General features: G+C 49.8%; 1 protein-coding gene across 1 annotated transcript in view; it reads left to right on the top strand.

Moving 5' to 3' along the window:
• Positions 1–16,426, top strand: part of TENM4 (teneurin transmembrane protein 4) — a 713,747-nt gene that overhangs the window by 213,892 nt on the left and 483,429 nt on the right. Inside the window, 1 exon segment of the mRNA XM_034995151.1 lies at positions 8,932–9,033. Within this exon segment, the coding sequence (XP_034851042.1) occupies positions 9,024–9,033 (10 nt within the window). The 5' untranslated portion in view covers positions 8,932–9,023.

The following is a 16,426-nucleotide window of genomic DNA, read 5'->3' as shown; positions in this document are numbered from 1 at the left end:
TCATTCTTGGAATAGTGGCAGCCCCAGAGTCTCACCTACACATTGAATGATTATCTTCTACTCTACAAGACCAAACCCATAACCCACACCCCACTATCCGGCCATATTCGTCCCTGAGGGCCTGGGTGCAGTAGTTACTCTAGAAGGCTGGGGAGTTGCTTCTGGGAGCCTCCAGCTGTTGTCTGAGATGGTTAGTTGTTCGCAGCCTGCCATCCCTCAGACTGCCTCTCTCTTCATCTGCGAGTGTGGAGCCCTGTTGCTGGCGTGGGAGCTCAGACAGGGGGGAATGTGGACAGGAAGAGTCCGAGGGCAGAGCAGAAGAAACAAAGGCCCCTAAGTTTGTGCAGCCAAGAAAATAACATGAAATGAGATGAGGGATTTGGGCTGCACTTATTTTGTTTTGGAGCATTTCAGGGGGCCAGGCATGCAGTTGTGTTTGGATTGGGAAAAAAGGCATAACTGTGCAGAAGAAAATCCTTTTCAAATTTTACTCTAGCTGTTACTGGATTAAACAAAAGCCAAGAGGCTTAAACTGTGTGAATGTATGAAGGTTGCTGCATCCCAGACAGGAGGGACCCTGTCTCTTCCCAGGACATGTTTGGACAGCATTTGGAAGCAGTGGGCTTCCTTGTTCATCAGTCCCCTGTCTGGTAAATTTAGCATCAGGTGGAGCCACTCACGTTACTTTCCTTTTCTTTGCCCTAACAGTAATTACTAAATAGTAATAACGGTGTTCGTACTCTTGGTTCAAAGTGACAGAAACCTCAGAATTAACTAATTCAAAACAGAGGGATTTTGACTACTGCCTCATGGAGTCCAAGGACTTGAACTTTCCATCCAGAGAAAATGCAAAGAGATGTGTAGAATTGGGACCGGGGTTTTCATTCTGTTCTGCTTAAGTTTGTTCTGACTCTTGTTGGCTGCTCTGGTCTGCTTCTCTTGTGAGCTTCCTTCTCTCTCACTGAAGACCAGCTTTCCCCTCTGTATTAGTCTCTAGGGCTGCCGTAACAAAGTAGCTCAAACTGAAAGGCTTGAACAACAGAAATGTATCGTCTCATGTTCTGGAAGCTCAAAGTCCAGATCAAGGTGTGGGCAGGGCCGTGCTCCCTGCATGTTTCCCTCTGAAGGGAGGGGTCTGTCCCAGGCCACTGTCCTGGCTTCTGGTAATTCCTTGCCATGTGGTGTTTCCGCTGTGTCTGTCTGTCCAAATTTACCCCCTTTTAATAAGTATACCAGTTGTATGGGGTTCAGGCCCACCCCAATGACCTCATTTTAACTCAGTTACCTCTGTAATGACCTTATCTCCAAATAAGGTCCCATTCTGAGGTATTAGGGGTTAAGACTCCAACATATCCTTTTTTGGAAGACACAGTGCAACCCGTAACACCTGCTTGGCCACCAATAGCTCTCAAGTTTTTCCATCTTACAACCTTCAGTAGTAGAGACTAGATTCTTTTTCAATACCCAGGGAAGAATTCTAACCGGTCTGTCTTTGATCAGGTTCTGCTCTCCCCAAGGGCAGCTGGGGCACCCAGAACTATGATTGACCCAGCTTCTTTAAGGTTCCCAGTCTTGAGCCAATCCACGATGACCAGGGAGTCAGGGTCCTTTAAGAATATGACAATTCTCATAGGACCCCTGTATCTGCAGATCAGCTAATTAATGCTGGGTACAAATCACCCAAATCATAGTGGTATATAACAAAGGACCCATTCTCACTCATACTCCACATCCACTGGGGACAAGAGAAGTGGTGGGAGGGTGGAGGGGTTTCTTGTAATCCCCCCGGGATCTAAGCCGACAAGCCATCCCCTGTGTCAGGCACGGGGCCAGAGTGAAAGGAAGCTCCGGAGGGTCCTTAACTGGCAATAAAATCTTCTGCCTGGAAGGAGTGCACTTCCGCTCGCCACCCACTGGCCTCAGTTGGTGATGTAGCCCTCTCGGGGTGTGTGATCCCACCTATGCCTGCAAGGCAGTGAGCCAGAGAGGTTGCCAGGCAGCACTGATGACCCGTACGACCCACGTGATGGGAGCAGTGGGAAAAGTGGGTCCCAGAAGCCGGGAAATGCTCTCCCAGCATAAAATGGGGTGCTACATGGTAGACGTGTGGGCGAGCACTCCAGGGGCCTTTTAGGCCAAAGGAAGGGCCACAGGAAAGACGGTGAGGTGTGAGAAGCAGCTTGGTCTGGCTGGAGCGCAGAGGGTCTGAGGTGAGAGGGGCCAGGCTGGACGGTGAAGAGGACTGCCTACTCTAAGGCAGGGTTTGGATTTTGTCCCAAAGACAGGGGCACCAACAATCCTTGGGAGCCGGGAGCAGCAGGGTCAGACTTGCATTTTAGGAACGGCATTAGCAGCATGGTCATTTGAGGGAAGGAGGGGAGGCGCACTAGACCTGCACAGAGCTCAGGTCACCCCCAGGAGTTCCTAGTGCAATCACCTAGACCCGGTGCCTCTTTGGTGTGGGAGTACAGTTAGTTATGATCGAAACAGCAAGGATGGCTTTGGGAAAATGCTGGCGTCTGCCCTGGGTCCTGAAGGAAGAGGAGCCGGCAGAGGTAGAAGGAGGGGAGGCTTTGCAGGCTGACAACAAAGCTGGGAAAGCTGGGAGCACTCTGGTGGTTGAGAGCAAGTGTGTGTTTATCCTGCACATTCAAATCCCGGAATTTTAAAAAAGATTTATTTATTAGAGAGAGAGCGTACACACAAGTGGGGGGGGGGGGGGAGAAGCAGGGAGCCCGACACGGGGCTTGATCCAGCACCCTGGGATCATGACCTGAGCCAAAGGCAGCCGCTGAACCGACTGAGCCCCGCAGGTGCCCCCAAATCCCTGAATTTTTGATGATGGGCTTGAAGGGTACACAGTGGTTAAGTAAAAGCAAGTTTGAGAAAATTGAGAAAACACCCCACTGATACCACAGATTCCATCAGGTTGCTTTTTAGCACCTGTTGCTGTTTGAGAATGGTTTATTCCCCGCGTGCTCTCGCTTTATGCCACACGTGAGCTCTTGTGCGTCCCGTAAGCACACGATCGTTCCCTGGTGGGAGTCCCGTATCTTCAGTCTCACTCCCAGGCAGTTGTGCCTGAAACACACCCCTCTCCACTCCACCATCTCTCTGACAAACTTCCCTGCAATAGCCTGGATCTTCAATCCTTTCAAAGACAAATCTCCATGTGCCGCAGATTTGGGGCAGCTCACCTGTGAAGGAGCCATGAGCCGTCACTTGCCAAGGCTAGCATTGAGAAACCCCTGTGAGGACACAGAGGAAGCACCCCAAGAGAGAACCCCGAGTGGAAATCTGGATACCACCTATACGCCGCAAAGTGACAAACGAGCCCCTCCAGCTTCCCTGTGACACCAACGCGTCCTCACCACAAGTCTGGGGCTGGCTCCCTCGCCCCACCGAGGACCTATACCAAAAGTCTTTTAGGCCTTCATGAATGAGGATGACCAGTTAAAAATTCATGAGACAATTACATTAAACCATCTGCTGCCTTTATTTCCCCCTGTGTGCGTTAAAAACATGCAGCTGCTCGACACAAAACATTGCATTGCCCTGCGGGGCTCGTGGGCTGGTCCTGCACGTGGCAGGTGGAGGGGGTGTGGGGGTGGGAGGGGAAGTGAAGGGCGCATGCCCACCCAGGGAGCTCCACCTGGCTCTGAGTGTCTCGAGCACGACGGTCCAAACCTTTCCACCCTCTTGACGCGCTCACTGAAGGAGGTGTTGTTCTGTGTATGCAGTTGATCCTGTTTTGGGTTAGTGTCTGTGTGTGTGTGTGTTTTTCTTTTTAATCTGAAAATTGGTCTTTGAGTCTGCAAGCAGCAGCTGCAGCTGCCATAATTAAAATGAAATAACCTGCTTCCTTTAGTCCTTAGGGAGAAAACCTTAAAAAAAAAAAAGTCCATATTCTAAATGGACTCCAGAATGTGGTGAATGTCCTCATCTCTCCCTCTACTTGCAACAAGTTTCCTGGCTTTGCTTTTCTCTGGAATTGGGGAAAAGAAGGAAATTAACTGTTACCGAGCTTTTACCTTGGCCCCACGCACTCTGCAGGGCTGTCCCAACTGCACAAGTCAGCGTTTGTATCCAGTTTGATGCTTCATTCTTTGCCAGGCACCCTCCAGTATCCTGTTAGGTAGACCTGGTCTGATTCTGTCCAGAGACCTGGGAGGCTTGGTATTATTAAGATGTTATTGAAAATGTTGGTGCATATAATTGGCTTAGATTAGAAACCAAAGTTCTTTGCAGGGTAACAAGGTGAAGTAGTCTGTGCAAATGATTGCATGATAATGAGATGGTTTTCAGAGGATCAGATGTGCTCTTGAAGGTGTTGCTTAAAAGTCACTCTTCAAACCAGGCTGGGAAAATAAAATCCCACAGGAGCTGAAGCCTCTGTGGTTTGTTTGGATCTTAGAACAAGGTAACTAAGGGAGAAAGGGGTAACTGTGTGCTAGGAATTGAAGATGCAGCGGTCACTGGCTTCAAGGAGGTCCCGGGCGGGGGAGGGAAAGACATGCAGACCAATAATTAGAAGACGTTGGTAATAAGCAGTAGGTCAGAGATACGTACAACTTGCTATAGTTTCAGCTTTTTTTTCCCTTCCAAAGTCCATTTTCTCAATTGGGACTTTGTGAGGAGCAGAGCCACCTCACAGGGAGAGCAATGTCCAGAATGTTGAACATGAAAAGAGGAGAAGAAATTATTTTATGTTCTTATGCCTATGCCAGGGGTCTGCCATTTAGCCTAATCCCTTATAATCATCCCCATTTAATAATGAGGAAATGTAAGGAGCTCAGTGGTTTGCCCCAGGCTGCAGAGCTGGTAATTGGGTGCGGTGTGATCCAGAGCCCCTCTGTTTGCTTCTAAAGCCCCTGCTCTTCCTGTCGCATGAGGCTTCCTCTAAAAAAAATGTGCACTCCTGATTGTCAGGTATATACAGCCCATCATGACCTGTAGTTAGAATGAGGAAATTTTTTTTTTCCCGTAGAAAAAACCCCCAAGTTTTAATGGCAAGCATCTTTTTTTTTTTTTTTAAAGATTGTATTTATTTATTTGAGAGAGAGAAAGAGAGCACAATCAGGGGGAAGGTCAGAGAGAGAAGCAGACTCTCCGCCAAGCAGGGAGCCTGACGCAGCCTGGATCCCAGGACCCTGGGATCATGACCTGAGCTGAGGCAGACACTTCACCGACGGAGCCCCTCCAGGCGCCCCAAATAGCAGGCGTCCTGATAGGATGATCCATGGTCTTCACCAGGCTGCAGATAGGACTACCCAGTTCAGGAGGATTGAGTCCTCTGGGCAATCCTCCCAAACAGTAGAGTCAGCTCAGAGTATAGAAACGCTTGGTCCCTCATGGACATCGTACGTGGCCCGAGCAGAGTCCTGGGTATCGAAAAGATGCCCCCCCCCCCGCCACACCCCGGGCTCCTGGGTCAGCTGCTCCTGCTACCATGGCTTAGCGAAGAAGTGAAGGACAAAAGCAACACTCGCCTCTAAGGGAAGAGGATGGTCTCCTGCTACGTTTGAAATCCTCTGCAGGAGACTGCAGTCTATGGTGATTGGGACCCAACTCAACGCATTGTCCTATCTCGTTGATTTGTGGCCACTTTGGGGAAAACAAACAGAAGCAAAGGGGCTCTGTGCTTCATCCCACCCAGGCCTCTTAAAGGCAGTCTAGGAAACAATCACATTCTGCCCACCTAGGTAGGCAGGAAGGGGCTCTGGAAGCAGAAGGTGTACTGAGAGTATTGGGGTCGTGTGTCACATGCTGGGTCATAGCACGCTTTATGGCTCACCTGCAAAGAAAAAGAACAGCGTTTAGATTTTGTTTCTACCGCTTCCTAGCTGGGGGATTAGAGGCAAGCGGCTTAAATTCCCTAAAGTCTCCTTTTCCTCCCTGCAAGTCTGGAAGGATAATGCTTGCCTAGTGCAGTTGTTTGGAAGTTTCCATGAGATCAAATACCAGCCAGCCCCTAACACTCTGCCCAATGCTTGGCACGGAGTGAGGAACTTCCTCTTCTCTTCCAGCTCATACTGTGCCAGCCTTGTCGAATTCATCTTCTATAGCAGATCTCTAGTCATGTCACATCTCTGTTTAGCAGCCGTTGGTGGCTCCTAATTACTCATTGGATAACAGCCATCTTCTCTGGCTCGGTCTTCAGGGCCCTGTTTTTTGGAACCTACCTCCCCTGTCAGGTGCATCATCCTCCGTTCCCCTCCACACAGCCCACATGCTGGGAAGCTAAGCTACACGCTTTGCGTGCTTTCCGCTGCGGTGCTTTGCTCCCTCGGACAGAGTACCTGTCCACCTAACATGGACTCTGGCGCCAGGCTGAGCTAAAACAGACTGTTGTCTAGTAAGTGCTCCCCGGTCTGCCAGCCACGCTGGCCTCTTCGCTCCCCTGTCCCCTCCCTGGCTTTCATCTGTATCTCTCTTGCAAGACGGCCAGGCCTTATCGTTCCTTGCCGGGCTGGGAGCTTCCTGAGGGCGAGATCTGTTTCCAAGTCACCAGTGGGTCCTGTACGACACCTCACCCTCACTATGTGAACGAGTGATGAGTGAGCGAGGGAAGGAAGGAATGAAGGCTCCAGTCCCTGCCCAGCTGGGTTTCCCCTCCATCAAATGCTAGTTACATAAGCACCTCTGAGACGGTTCAGTCCACCCATGAGCCTTTTCCTTTCACTCATTGTGGCCCTTGTTGGAGTTACTTCGGAAAAGAGGGAATTCAGGGATATGAATTGAAGAGGAAATAAACAGAAGAAACAGAGTTGAGGTTTTCCCTAAAGCCCTGGCAAAGAGGAAGGTGGAAGGGAAGCTAAACTAGGTCTGTGGCCTCCCTAAGAGGGAGAGGGACCCTAAGGCCCAGGCCAGGCCCCAGAGCACAAGCTGTGGCCCGAAGTTATGGGGGCAGAGTGGGATTTTAAAACCAAAGAGAGGGGTTTGAGGGAGACCCTGGGTATTTTGTCTGAGTCACTGCTTATGGCCAGGACCCCCGCAAGACCCTGCTGGCAAAGCCAAGAGCTCTGAGTCCTAAAATCCAGCAGGTGCTGGGCCTGCGGGGAGAGGTCCACACACAGGAGAAAGTGCCCATTGTTAGAGCAAAACAACCTCCTGTGGCTCTCTGAGACTTTGGTGGGGAAGCTTACAAGGAATAAGGCGTGGTAAATCGAAATTAAGGGCATGATAGCCATGACTGCTCATTCAAGATGCCTCAGATGATAGTCCTGTGCTCCGTCGCGTGCTGCCTATTGCTTATTACAGTGACTGTAGTGAGATTTTTAAAGGCTTTTCTTGGTGTGCCTCTAGACTGCGTCAGTTCTTTTTTTTTTTTTTTTTTTAAAGATTTTATTTATTTATTTGAGACAGAATGAGAGAGAGAGAGCACATGAGAGGGGGGAAGGTCAGAGGGAGAAGCAGACTTCCTGCCAAGCAGGGAGCCCGACGCGGGACTCGATCCCGGGACTCCAGGATCATGACCTGAGCCGAAGGCAGTCGCTTAACCAACTGAGCCACCCAGGCGCCCTAGACTGCGTCAGTTCTGTTTCTGCCCGTCAGGTCTTCTGTTCTGGGGGGTTCAGGAGCCTGACCCCTGAGGGCGGGGAAGGGACAATCTGCACTCGGGGCCTGGTCAGTGTTCTTGCCTGATAAAGTTCCTCTTTGATCAGAATAACAATTTACAATAAAGAAACATGAAATTCAGATGAAGCTAGCACAGTGTCACACTTCAGAAAATTGTATTTTTAGTAGAGATGACCACTAATTCCTCACCTTATAATGGACAATCCTGTCTTCTTAGCTAGGCCCCTACCTATATTTGGCAAATAGGTATTTAGGGATTTTCTAGAAAATAATTTTTACCTCAGATGCCTAAATGCATCCTTCATGCCTTCTTCAGCCTAGTGCGTCTTCTGTATAAAAAGGCATTTTGTGGTGTTTTCAGTGGGTGTGACAGGTGGTGCAGGAGAAAGTAAACAGATCTTGCGTCTGTGAGGGCCTGTGTTCAAATTTCATTCCCCCTCTTGCAATGACCTGAGGCAGATGACTTAAAACCTTTGAGCCTCCCCTTACTTTTCTTTTGAGTAGGGTAGCATTTCTTTTACTCGTTTCATCAACCTTTATTGTGTGCAGGTATTTCCTTAGGCACTGAGATCGCAGATGAATCAAATTCACCATCGTAGAATTCTGGGGGCAGAGAGGACCTCACCAGTCACCAGGTTCAGAGTTTCCCTGTTTCACATGAGGAAACAGGCTCAAAGAGAGGATATTTGCTAGAGGTTCCAGTGTGACACACAGATGTGCCAGAGAGAACTCTCGTGTGTGAGGAACTCGGCCCAGGTGACTCCCAGCACAAGCCCATGTGGTATATCCCAGGGAAGGTCGCCATTTTATAAGGCAGGCCACTAAGGTTCAAGGAGGTTCAGTGACGCGTCTATTTGCCTGGTGAATCAATGATAGAACTGGGGAGGGGGGCCAGGGCCTCGTGCCCATCCCCCATCCCCCACCCCCACCACAGCACCCAGTCGGTCCGTCTTCATAAAACACTCAGTTCACCTCTGCTCCAAGTCCTTGAAGGGCACTAGGGTCGTATAGAGGACTGATCTGCAGTCCCTGCCCTTGAGGGGTTTGGTCAGACAAGACCATTGCTCCCACAGCCCAAGATGAAATGGGGGAATAGAGGAAGGTATGCCAGAGCTGTCCAGGAAAGCTGCATAAAGGAAGTACATTCCGGTGGGATTCACAGGGTATTTGGGACCTCCCTCGCCCCGCCCCCCCCCACCCCCCACCGCTTCTCTTCCTTGCTGTGGCATCAGGAACAAGCCCCTCCCCCCACTGGCATGTGTTTGCAATGGCTGCTGGGGAGAAATCTGTGGGAAAGGGTCCAGGGCATCTTGCCACTTCACTCAGTAGGGTCTGTGTTCTCTGCTTCAACAGAAAGGATCCTGCCTTGTCCTCCAGGATCCTATGGCCCTGGAGAGAGGGCTGCAGGGCCCAGGGACACTGCTGACTCTTCAGAACGTGCTGACATGGAGCCAGGTCAGTCCCCTTGTCTGCTCTGATTTTCTGTGTCATCAACTGCAAACCTGTGGTCTTAATGAGAAATGCCATCTTGGAATCTGAAACCACGCATGTTTTTTGGTGGAAGGCTTTGGCCACTATGCAGCATGGGGAGTAATAGGAGGTCAGGCCAGAGTGGGAGGTATCGTTTTCGGGGAGCAGATGCAGTAGGCGGCGCGGTGGGTGCTAGAAGCCCAGGCAGCAGCCAGCACAGTGGGAGGGCAGGGCAGGCAAGGCCTAGGCATCCAGGTGGGAGGTACCATGGGCGCTAGCAGCCGGGAAACATCGTGCAGGTCCGGGACCACGGTGGGGGGGGGGAGCGGGGGCAGCAGTGGCCATCAGGATCATTCCGGAATCTGGGAGACCAGGGGCAGGGTCCAGAGTCGGATGGTTCCATGTTGAGCTGAGCTGGAATGAGATCAGAGGCATAGCTGAGAGTGTGGCAGGAGAAGCTGAATGGGTGGCTGCCGGGACAGGGGGGCTGGGGGCTGGGGGCTGGGCCAGCCCGCCAGAACGGCCCTTTCGAGGCTTTTCTCCGTGTTGCTATGCAGAAGAACAATGACAGAAACAGTACAGAACACCTGGGTTGCATCAGGAAAATGGAAGGATGTTTTAGGCTAGAGAAGGTGGCATCATAATGGAGGCTAGGTCATGATGAAGAAGGCTGAAGAGTCAGAGGAGCTGGGACTCAGGACCCAGGACCCCGGGAAAGAGCCCTGCAGTGAAAACCTCCTGTGAACCAAGCACTTCTTCTTATCTGCCAAGCAATCTTGCCAGGTAGACGTCTGAGTCTCTCTAGGCTCGGTTATGCTCCAGTAATAAGTTAACTCCAGAATCTCAGTGGCTCGAAAGAGCAAAAGTGTATTTCTTTTTTTTTTTTTTTTTTAAAGATTTTATTTATTTATTTGAGAGAGAGAGAATGAGAGAGAGCATATGAGAGGGGTTAGGGTCAGAGGGAGAAGCAGACTCCCTGCCGAGCAGGGAGCCCGATGCGGGACTTGATCCAGGGACTCCAGGATCATGACCTGAGCCGAAGGCAGTCGCTTAACCAACTGAGCCACCCAGGCGCCCCCAAAAGTGTATTTCTTGTTCGTGTTCCATGTCCAACCAAGGGAGGTAGAGGACTCTGCCCTACCGAGCGACTCAGGCCAGCTTGATGAAAACTCTGCTGGGTTGTAGGGATACCTCCTGGAACATTCGGCCACCTTGGTCTCTGCAGTCGAGGCCGAGAACCCGAAGGCAGAGCGCTGGCCCTTAAATGCTTTGGTCCAGAAGTCACCTGTAGCCCGCGGGCCCAAACTAGTCACATGGTCCTGCCTGACTTCTAGGGCTCTGGGAAACGTGGGGGAAATGAGGTTATTCGATAAGAGTAACTGTCTCTGCCACAGGAGGTAGGTATTATTTCTGTCTAACAAGCAAGAAAATCGAGGTGCAGAGAAATTAACTGTGTTGTCTGAGGTCTTCCAGCTAAAAAAGTGCTAAAGCCTAGATCTTACATAACCTCTGATTCATTCATTTATTTGGCAATTCGACAAAGGCGTACTGAATACCAACAATAAGCCGAGCACCAAGCGAGGCTCTGGAGATAGCACAGGGAATGAAAGCAGAGGTAGCTGCTGCTCTCAGCCTGAAAAACATGTAAGTACAAGCCGGGAGGAGCACTCAGCCACCCCGACACGGCTGTCTGAGGAGAGCTGTTAAGATTATTAGCTTTTCATGTAGAAGGACGGGTAAAATGGGGTCACATCTATTGAGGCCTTGTGCCAAGTACTTGATTTGTGCATCTCATTGAACTCAGGGAGCCCCATAAGGTAGTACTTACCATCCCATTTTTAAGATAAGAAAACTGAGGTCCGCTCACTGAAGTAAGATAACTAAGCTAAAGGTGAACCGTCGACCCTAACCGTGCTCACTTGTAATGCACGAATGGTGGAAGAAGAAATTGAACCTTGCCACCCCCACGCCACCGAAACCCAGGAAGAATGCTCTCCCCTTCCTCCTCTAAACTCTCCATCCCGGCCCTGCTCCCCCAGCTCCCCCAGCATCCTGCTGCTGTCACATGTGAACACAGCTTTCAGCGACAACAGAGGAGGCCTCGTGGAGGCCAGACCCTGGGTCGGTCACTCATCCCAAGTTGGTGCCGCCTGTGGAGCTGGGCCCATAGCAAGGCTTGTTGAACTCCAGGAGGGAGGGAAGCAGTCACAGAAATGAAGGTGGTGGGATCTGACTCTGGCAGGATGGGGTCAAATCTGAGCCTTGGCCCAGGCAGATCCTTCTGTCTAGAGTGTTCTCCTTTCTCTCGCGGCCTTATCTCCCCTCATCCCTCCCGTTGCACACTGTGTTATATGTACGTGACTCCATCACTTCTCTCCCCTCCTCAGCTTATGTGACCACCTCCTCTGTCCCCACACTGGTCCAAGCCATGGTCTCGTACCTGGATTATTGCAGTGGGCTCCTCATGGGGCTCCACTTCCATCCTTCTCTCCAGGACTCTGCCACCAGTCAGATCAGAATCACTTCTCTGCTCAAAACCTGCCGTGTGCCCCCATCTTTGGCAGAGGAAAAGCCAAAGGCCTCACGGTGACCCACTAGGACCTAAATGAGCCAACCCATCTCCCATCCCACCCCTTCTCTCCTGTGCACCCCTCACCCACGCCATTTGCTTCTTCACTGTTCCTTGAACCATAAACACACTCCCACCTCAAGGCATAAGGCACAGACACCTTTTTTTCAGTCTTGGGAAAGCTCTTCAGGCAAAGGGATAGCACTGAACAGACCTCCACATCGCATCCGAGGGAGCAGAGCTCACATAGGCTGAGAGGTGCCCAACGAAGTGTGTTTGCGGCTTGGGAAGTGCCCCCCCCCAACTCCGTGCAAGGAGCCACCCTCCCAACCCAGGCCTTCCTGTGCCCTCTTCCTTTGGCGCTTGCCCATGTGACACTTCTCTCCACCTGCTGCATCATCTGTTACTCTGTAAGTTTGTCTGTGGTCTGTCTTCCCCTGTTGGAACATAAGCTCCGCAAGGGCAGGGATTTACTTTGTGCTGTTTCCTGGAGTGTTCTTACTCCTGGAACAGGTGCTCGGTAAGCACATATTGAATGAGTGAATGAAGAAACAAATACTTTCACAACACATTCCACATCGATATTTGCTTACACGCTATTGTCACCCTCCTGCCTTTATGTATGTTATTCCGAACCCTTCCTGGAATGGCCCCACTGCCCTTCTCCCCCAGCTAAGCTCTCGCTCTTTCTCACTCACTCTGCCTGCCCAGGTGGGCCCAGTCTCTGTAGGAGCACACAGCCCCAGCATTATCCCGCCATCCCCTTGAGCCTGGAGATGTCAAGGGCAAGCGCAGCTCCTCGTCCTTGAGCCCTTCCCCGCCATGCCTGGGGCACAGCTAGAGTCCTGCTACTGTTTGCTGGCTTGAGCCAAGTGGACCAGAGCAGCATGTAGAATTGCAGCCCTGGGGCTACCGCTCTCCTCCCCTGCATGTCACCTCACCCACAATCAGGAGGCAGGGAGCCCTCACTGCCAATTCAGTCGCCTCCTGCTTAACGCCCGCCTCAGAGATCAGGAAGATGAGGCAAATGGGACACTAATGAAATGCAGAGAGAAAACTAAATCGGGAGGTGTTGCAAACACTGAGGAGGAGGGAGACTGATTTAAAAGGATCTCTCCAGTGTGGGAGGGGGAGTGCAGTGCAGGACTGCAGAACCCCGGAGTTAGTGTCCCCATGTCCCACCTCTGACACCTGCGTGTAGGGTGGCCTGCATGATCCCTGTAGCTCCAGGGGCTTCACATTTCTGACTTTAAATTAGGAGCCTTTTACTTGATTGACTCATTTGTTCATTCCCACCTTCCCACCAACTTGCCAAAAAAGATTTGAGTGGGTTAACAATCTTAACTTGATTAATTAATGAAGACCAAGAGCAGTTAATGCAAAATTAAGGTAGAAAGTAAGAGGAAAAAAAGGGAAGGGGAAGGGACACCTGGGTGGCTCAGTCAGATAAGCATCTGCCTTTGGCTCAGGTCGTGATCCCCAGGTCCTGGGATCGAGTCCCACATTGGGCTGTCCACTCAACAGAGAGTCTGCTTCTCCCTCTCCCTCTGTGATCTCTCTTTCGCTGTATTGCAAGTAAATACATAAAATCTTAAAAAAAAAAAAAAAAAAGGGAAGGGGAGAAGAAAAAGATTTCCAGGGCTGCTCAGAGAGGGGGTTCTGGGAAAAGGGTTACAGGTGGGGTGGTGGATGCTGACGACCTTTAGGGATGGAAAAGCTCTGGTCAAATGGTAGTGACGATGACCAGTGTTTCAGAGCATTTCATATCCACTGTCTGATCCTTCAGTTATAGGCATTGTCTGCTGTGTGCCAGGGACCGCCACAGGGCATTTTTTTTTTCTCTGTCACATTGAATGCTCACAGCACCCTGTGGTCTTTTAAAGCCCATTTTTGAGATGAGACAACTGAGTCTCAGAGACATTGGTCGTCTCTTCAGCAAATGGTGCTGGGACGATGGCTATCCACATGCAAAAGCGTGAGGTTGGACCTTTCCTCACACTGTACACAAAAATTAACTCAAAATGCGTAGTTGACTTAAATGTAAGAGCTAAAGCCATAAACCCTTAGAAGAAAACATAGGCATAAATGCTCATGACCTCAGATTAGGCAGGCAGTGGTTAGGCACACACAAAAGGGAGGAAAACAATACATAAATTGGACATCATCAAAATTAAAAATTTTTGTGCTGCAGAGAACACCATATGGGAAATAAAGATGAGCCCGGAATGGGAGAAAATATTTGCAGTCATAGATCTCACAAGGGATTTTATTGCAGAATATATAAAGAACTCTTAAACTCCGCAATAAAAAGACAAAGGGCCTAATTCAAAAATGGGCAAAGAGTTTGAATAGGCATTTCTCCAAAGGAAACAACAGAAATGGCCAATAAGCGCATCAAAAGATGTTCCACATTTTTAGTCATCAGGGAAATGCCAATCAGAGCCATTGGGTTCTTTGTGTGGGCCCGGCCTTCCTAATAGCGAAGCCTCCTGACCACACACCTCCCTGAGCTTGGGGAAGGGGTTACTGCGTGAGAGGCTGAGTGAGAGGCCTGGTTTGCCATTAAGGTTTTCACAGGAAGAGGAAGGAAAGGGAGGAACAGAGAGAAACAGGCAAGACAGAAGGGTCCGGCCAGGGACAGACTGCCTGTGGGCTCTTTTCCCGGTAAGAGACAGAAACTGCCATCTGAGAAGGGTTCTCAGGGCTAGTTATGCCACTAGCCCTCTTCACAGAATGCCCTAAAGCAGTGGTTCTCAAACTCTCTGGTTTCGGGACCCTGTTTGACTCTTCCAAATTATTAAAGACCCCAAAGAGTTTTTGTTTATGTAGATTATGTCTATCAAAATTTGTCATGCTAGTGATTAGCACTGAAAAAAATGTTAAAATCATTATTTATAGCTTATTTAAAGTAATAATAATAAACCCTTACATTAACATAAATAACACATTTTTCATGAACTCACAACTACTTTTCTACCACAAACAAAAAATGTATAGAGTGGCATTGTTTTACATTTTGGCAAATCTCTTTACTATTTGGCTTAATGGAAGATATATCTGTTTCTACATTTGATCTGGAAAACTCCACTGTATACTGATAAGAGAACAAGGATGAAAAGGGCAATATTTTAAGTAGTCTTGATCTCACCGACTTCCCGAAAGGGTCTCAGGGACCTGTGAGGATCCCTGAGCCACACTTTGAAAGCTGAGCACGAGAAGTAAGGTCCTTGTCCGAGTCCAGCAGAGAGTGCAGAAGAGGTGTCTGTCAGCCTAGTAAAGACAGGAAGAGAAGTGAGGACAGTCTGAGTGGAGAGGTGACAAGAATCCGCCTGCACGGAGGCCTGGCTGCCCTGGGGAGGCCTCAGGTCTCAGGCCTTTTGCACGTGATATTCTCTTGGCTCAGAATGCCTTCTCCATCTTGGTCTATTGGCAAAATCCTCCTTGTGCTTTAAGATTAACTTTGGATGCACCTGCCTCTGGAAAGCCTTTCTTACCATCCCTAACATCCTCAAGGCTGAGTTAAGCCCTCCTCCACACCCAGCACCGTGATGGGTGCCGGTAGGGTGAGCATTGTAGTAGGGGAGTGGCTGGGAGGTTGAGGCCTACTGGTGGAAGCCTTGGGGTCCCAGGCAGAGGAGCTGGGGCCTTTTGCTATTCTTGTTTAAGAAGTCAGAAGCCACTGGAAATTTTTTCACAAGCATCTACTTGATGGTGTACACATTTATATGTACAGAGGACGGCAGTCACCAAAGGGCAGAGAAAAGTCATCCGCTACTAATTCTAATTCACTATCAACTAAAGGAATTCCAGCGATCTAGAAGAGAGTGGGAAATGAGGAAGAAGAAGGAAGAATGAAACTAACAGCTAATTGAGCACTCACTCTGTGCCAGACATGCATCATGTTTATGTAGTCATCAGAGCAGCTAGGGCCATCTTCCCCATTTTACAGACGAACAAACTGAGGCACCCTCCTCCCTCCCCTCCCCAAGGATCCCTTGCTAGTACGCGGCAGAACTGGGATTCAGACACAAGTCAGTCTGCTTCTAAAGCTCGTAACTGCTTTTGCCACCACGCCACATGGGCTTGGCACTGTGTGTCTGACCCCGAGTGTTTACTGCTACCACCCTGCTTTTTAAAAATGTGTTTCTATCACTGCTTTCCAAATACACCGGTTCGCCCTTAGAAAGTTGAACGAGAACACCGGTTATGCCTCTTTGTTCCACCATGGCAGCTTCCTGGCACATAGCAGATAGTCCAGAATCTCCGCTTTTGTATTGCTTTCTTTCCGTAGAAGACATGGCCACAGTGGAGATATTAACCCAGTGGAGATACTCATGAGTTATCAAGTGGTCAGGCCCTGCCCAGAACTGGCCATTCTGGCTGGAGACAGGAACCTGGGAAGTCAAAGGGCTTGGAACAGGTATGTTATTCTTCTCAGGATCAGGCTGGAGAAATAATCCTCTGCAGCACACCCTAGTTCTTCAACAAATGCTCAGTGTGGCAACCCAGGCTGATGAGGCTGAATGTACTGTCGCATCTGGTGCCAATTAGGTCAGTTAAGCAAGGGTAAAGGAACATTTATTGAACGCTTACTGTGGGGTAGTCTCTAGGCTAGGCACATTGCATGTTTTTATCCTCGTGATGAAAACCTTTATGTTTGGGGCTCGATGAGATAGGAGTATCTCCATTTTCCAGTGCCCAAACTGAGACACAGGAAAGTATCTTGCTCAGGGACATAGATGTCCTAGGACATGGAGGAACTGGGGTTTGAAGCTGGGTCTGTTTGGGAACGTCACACTGTCCTCCCCG

This window comes from Mirounga leonina, unplaced genomic scaffold (assembly GCF_011800145.1).
Source record: "Mirounga leonina isolate KUSES-001 unplaced genomic scaffold, KU_Mleo_1.0 Mir_92, whole genome shotgun sequence".
Classification (NCBI taxonomy): Eukaryota; Metazoa; Chordata; class Mammalia; order Carnivora; family Phocidae; genus Mirounga; species Mirounga leonina.
The sequence above is the reverse complement of the archived record's forward strand: the minus strand, read 5'-3'. Positions and strand labels throughout refer to the sequence as shown.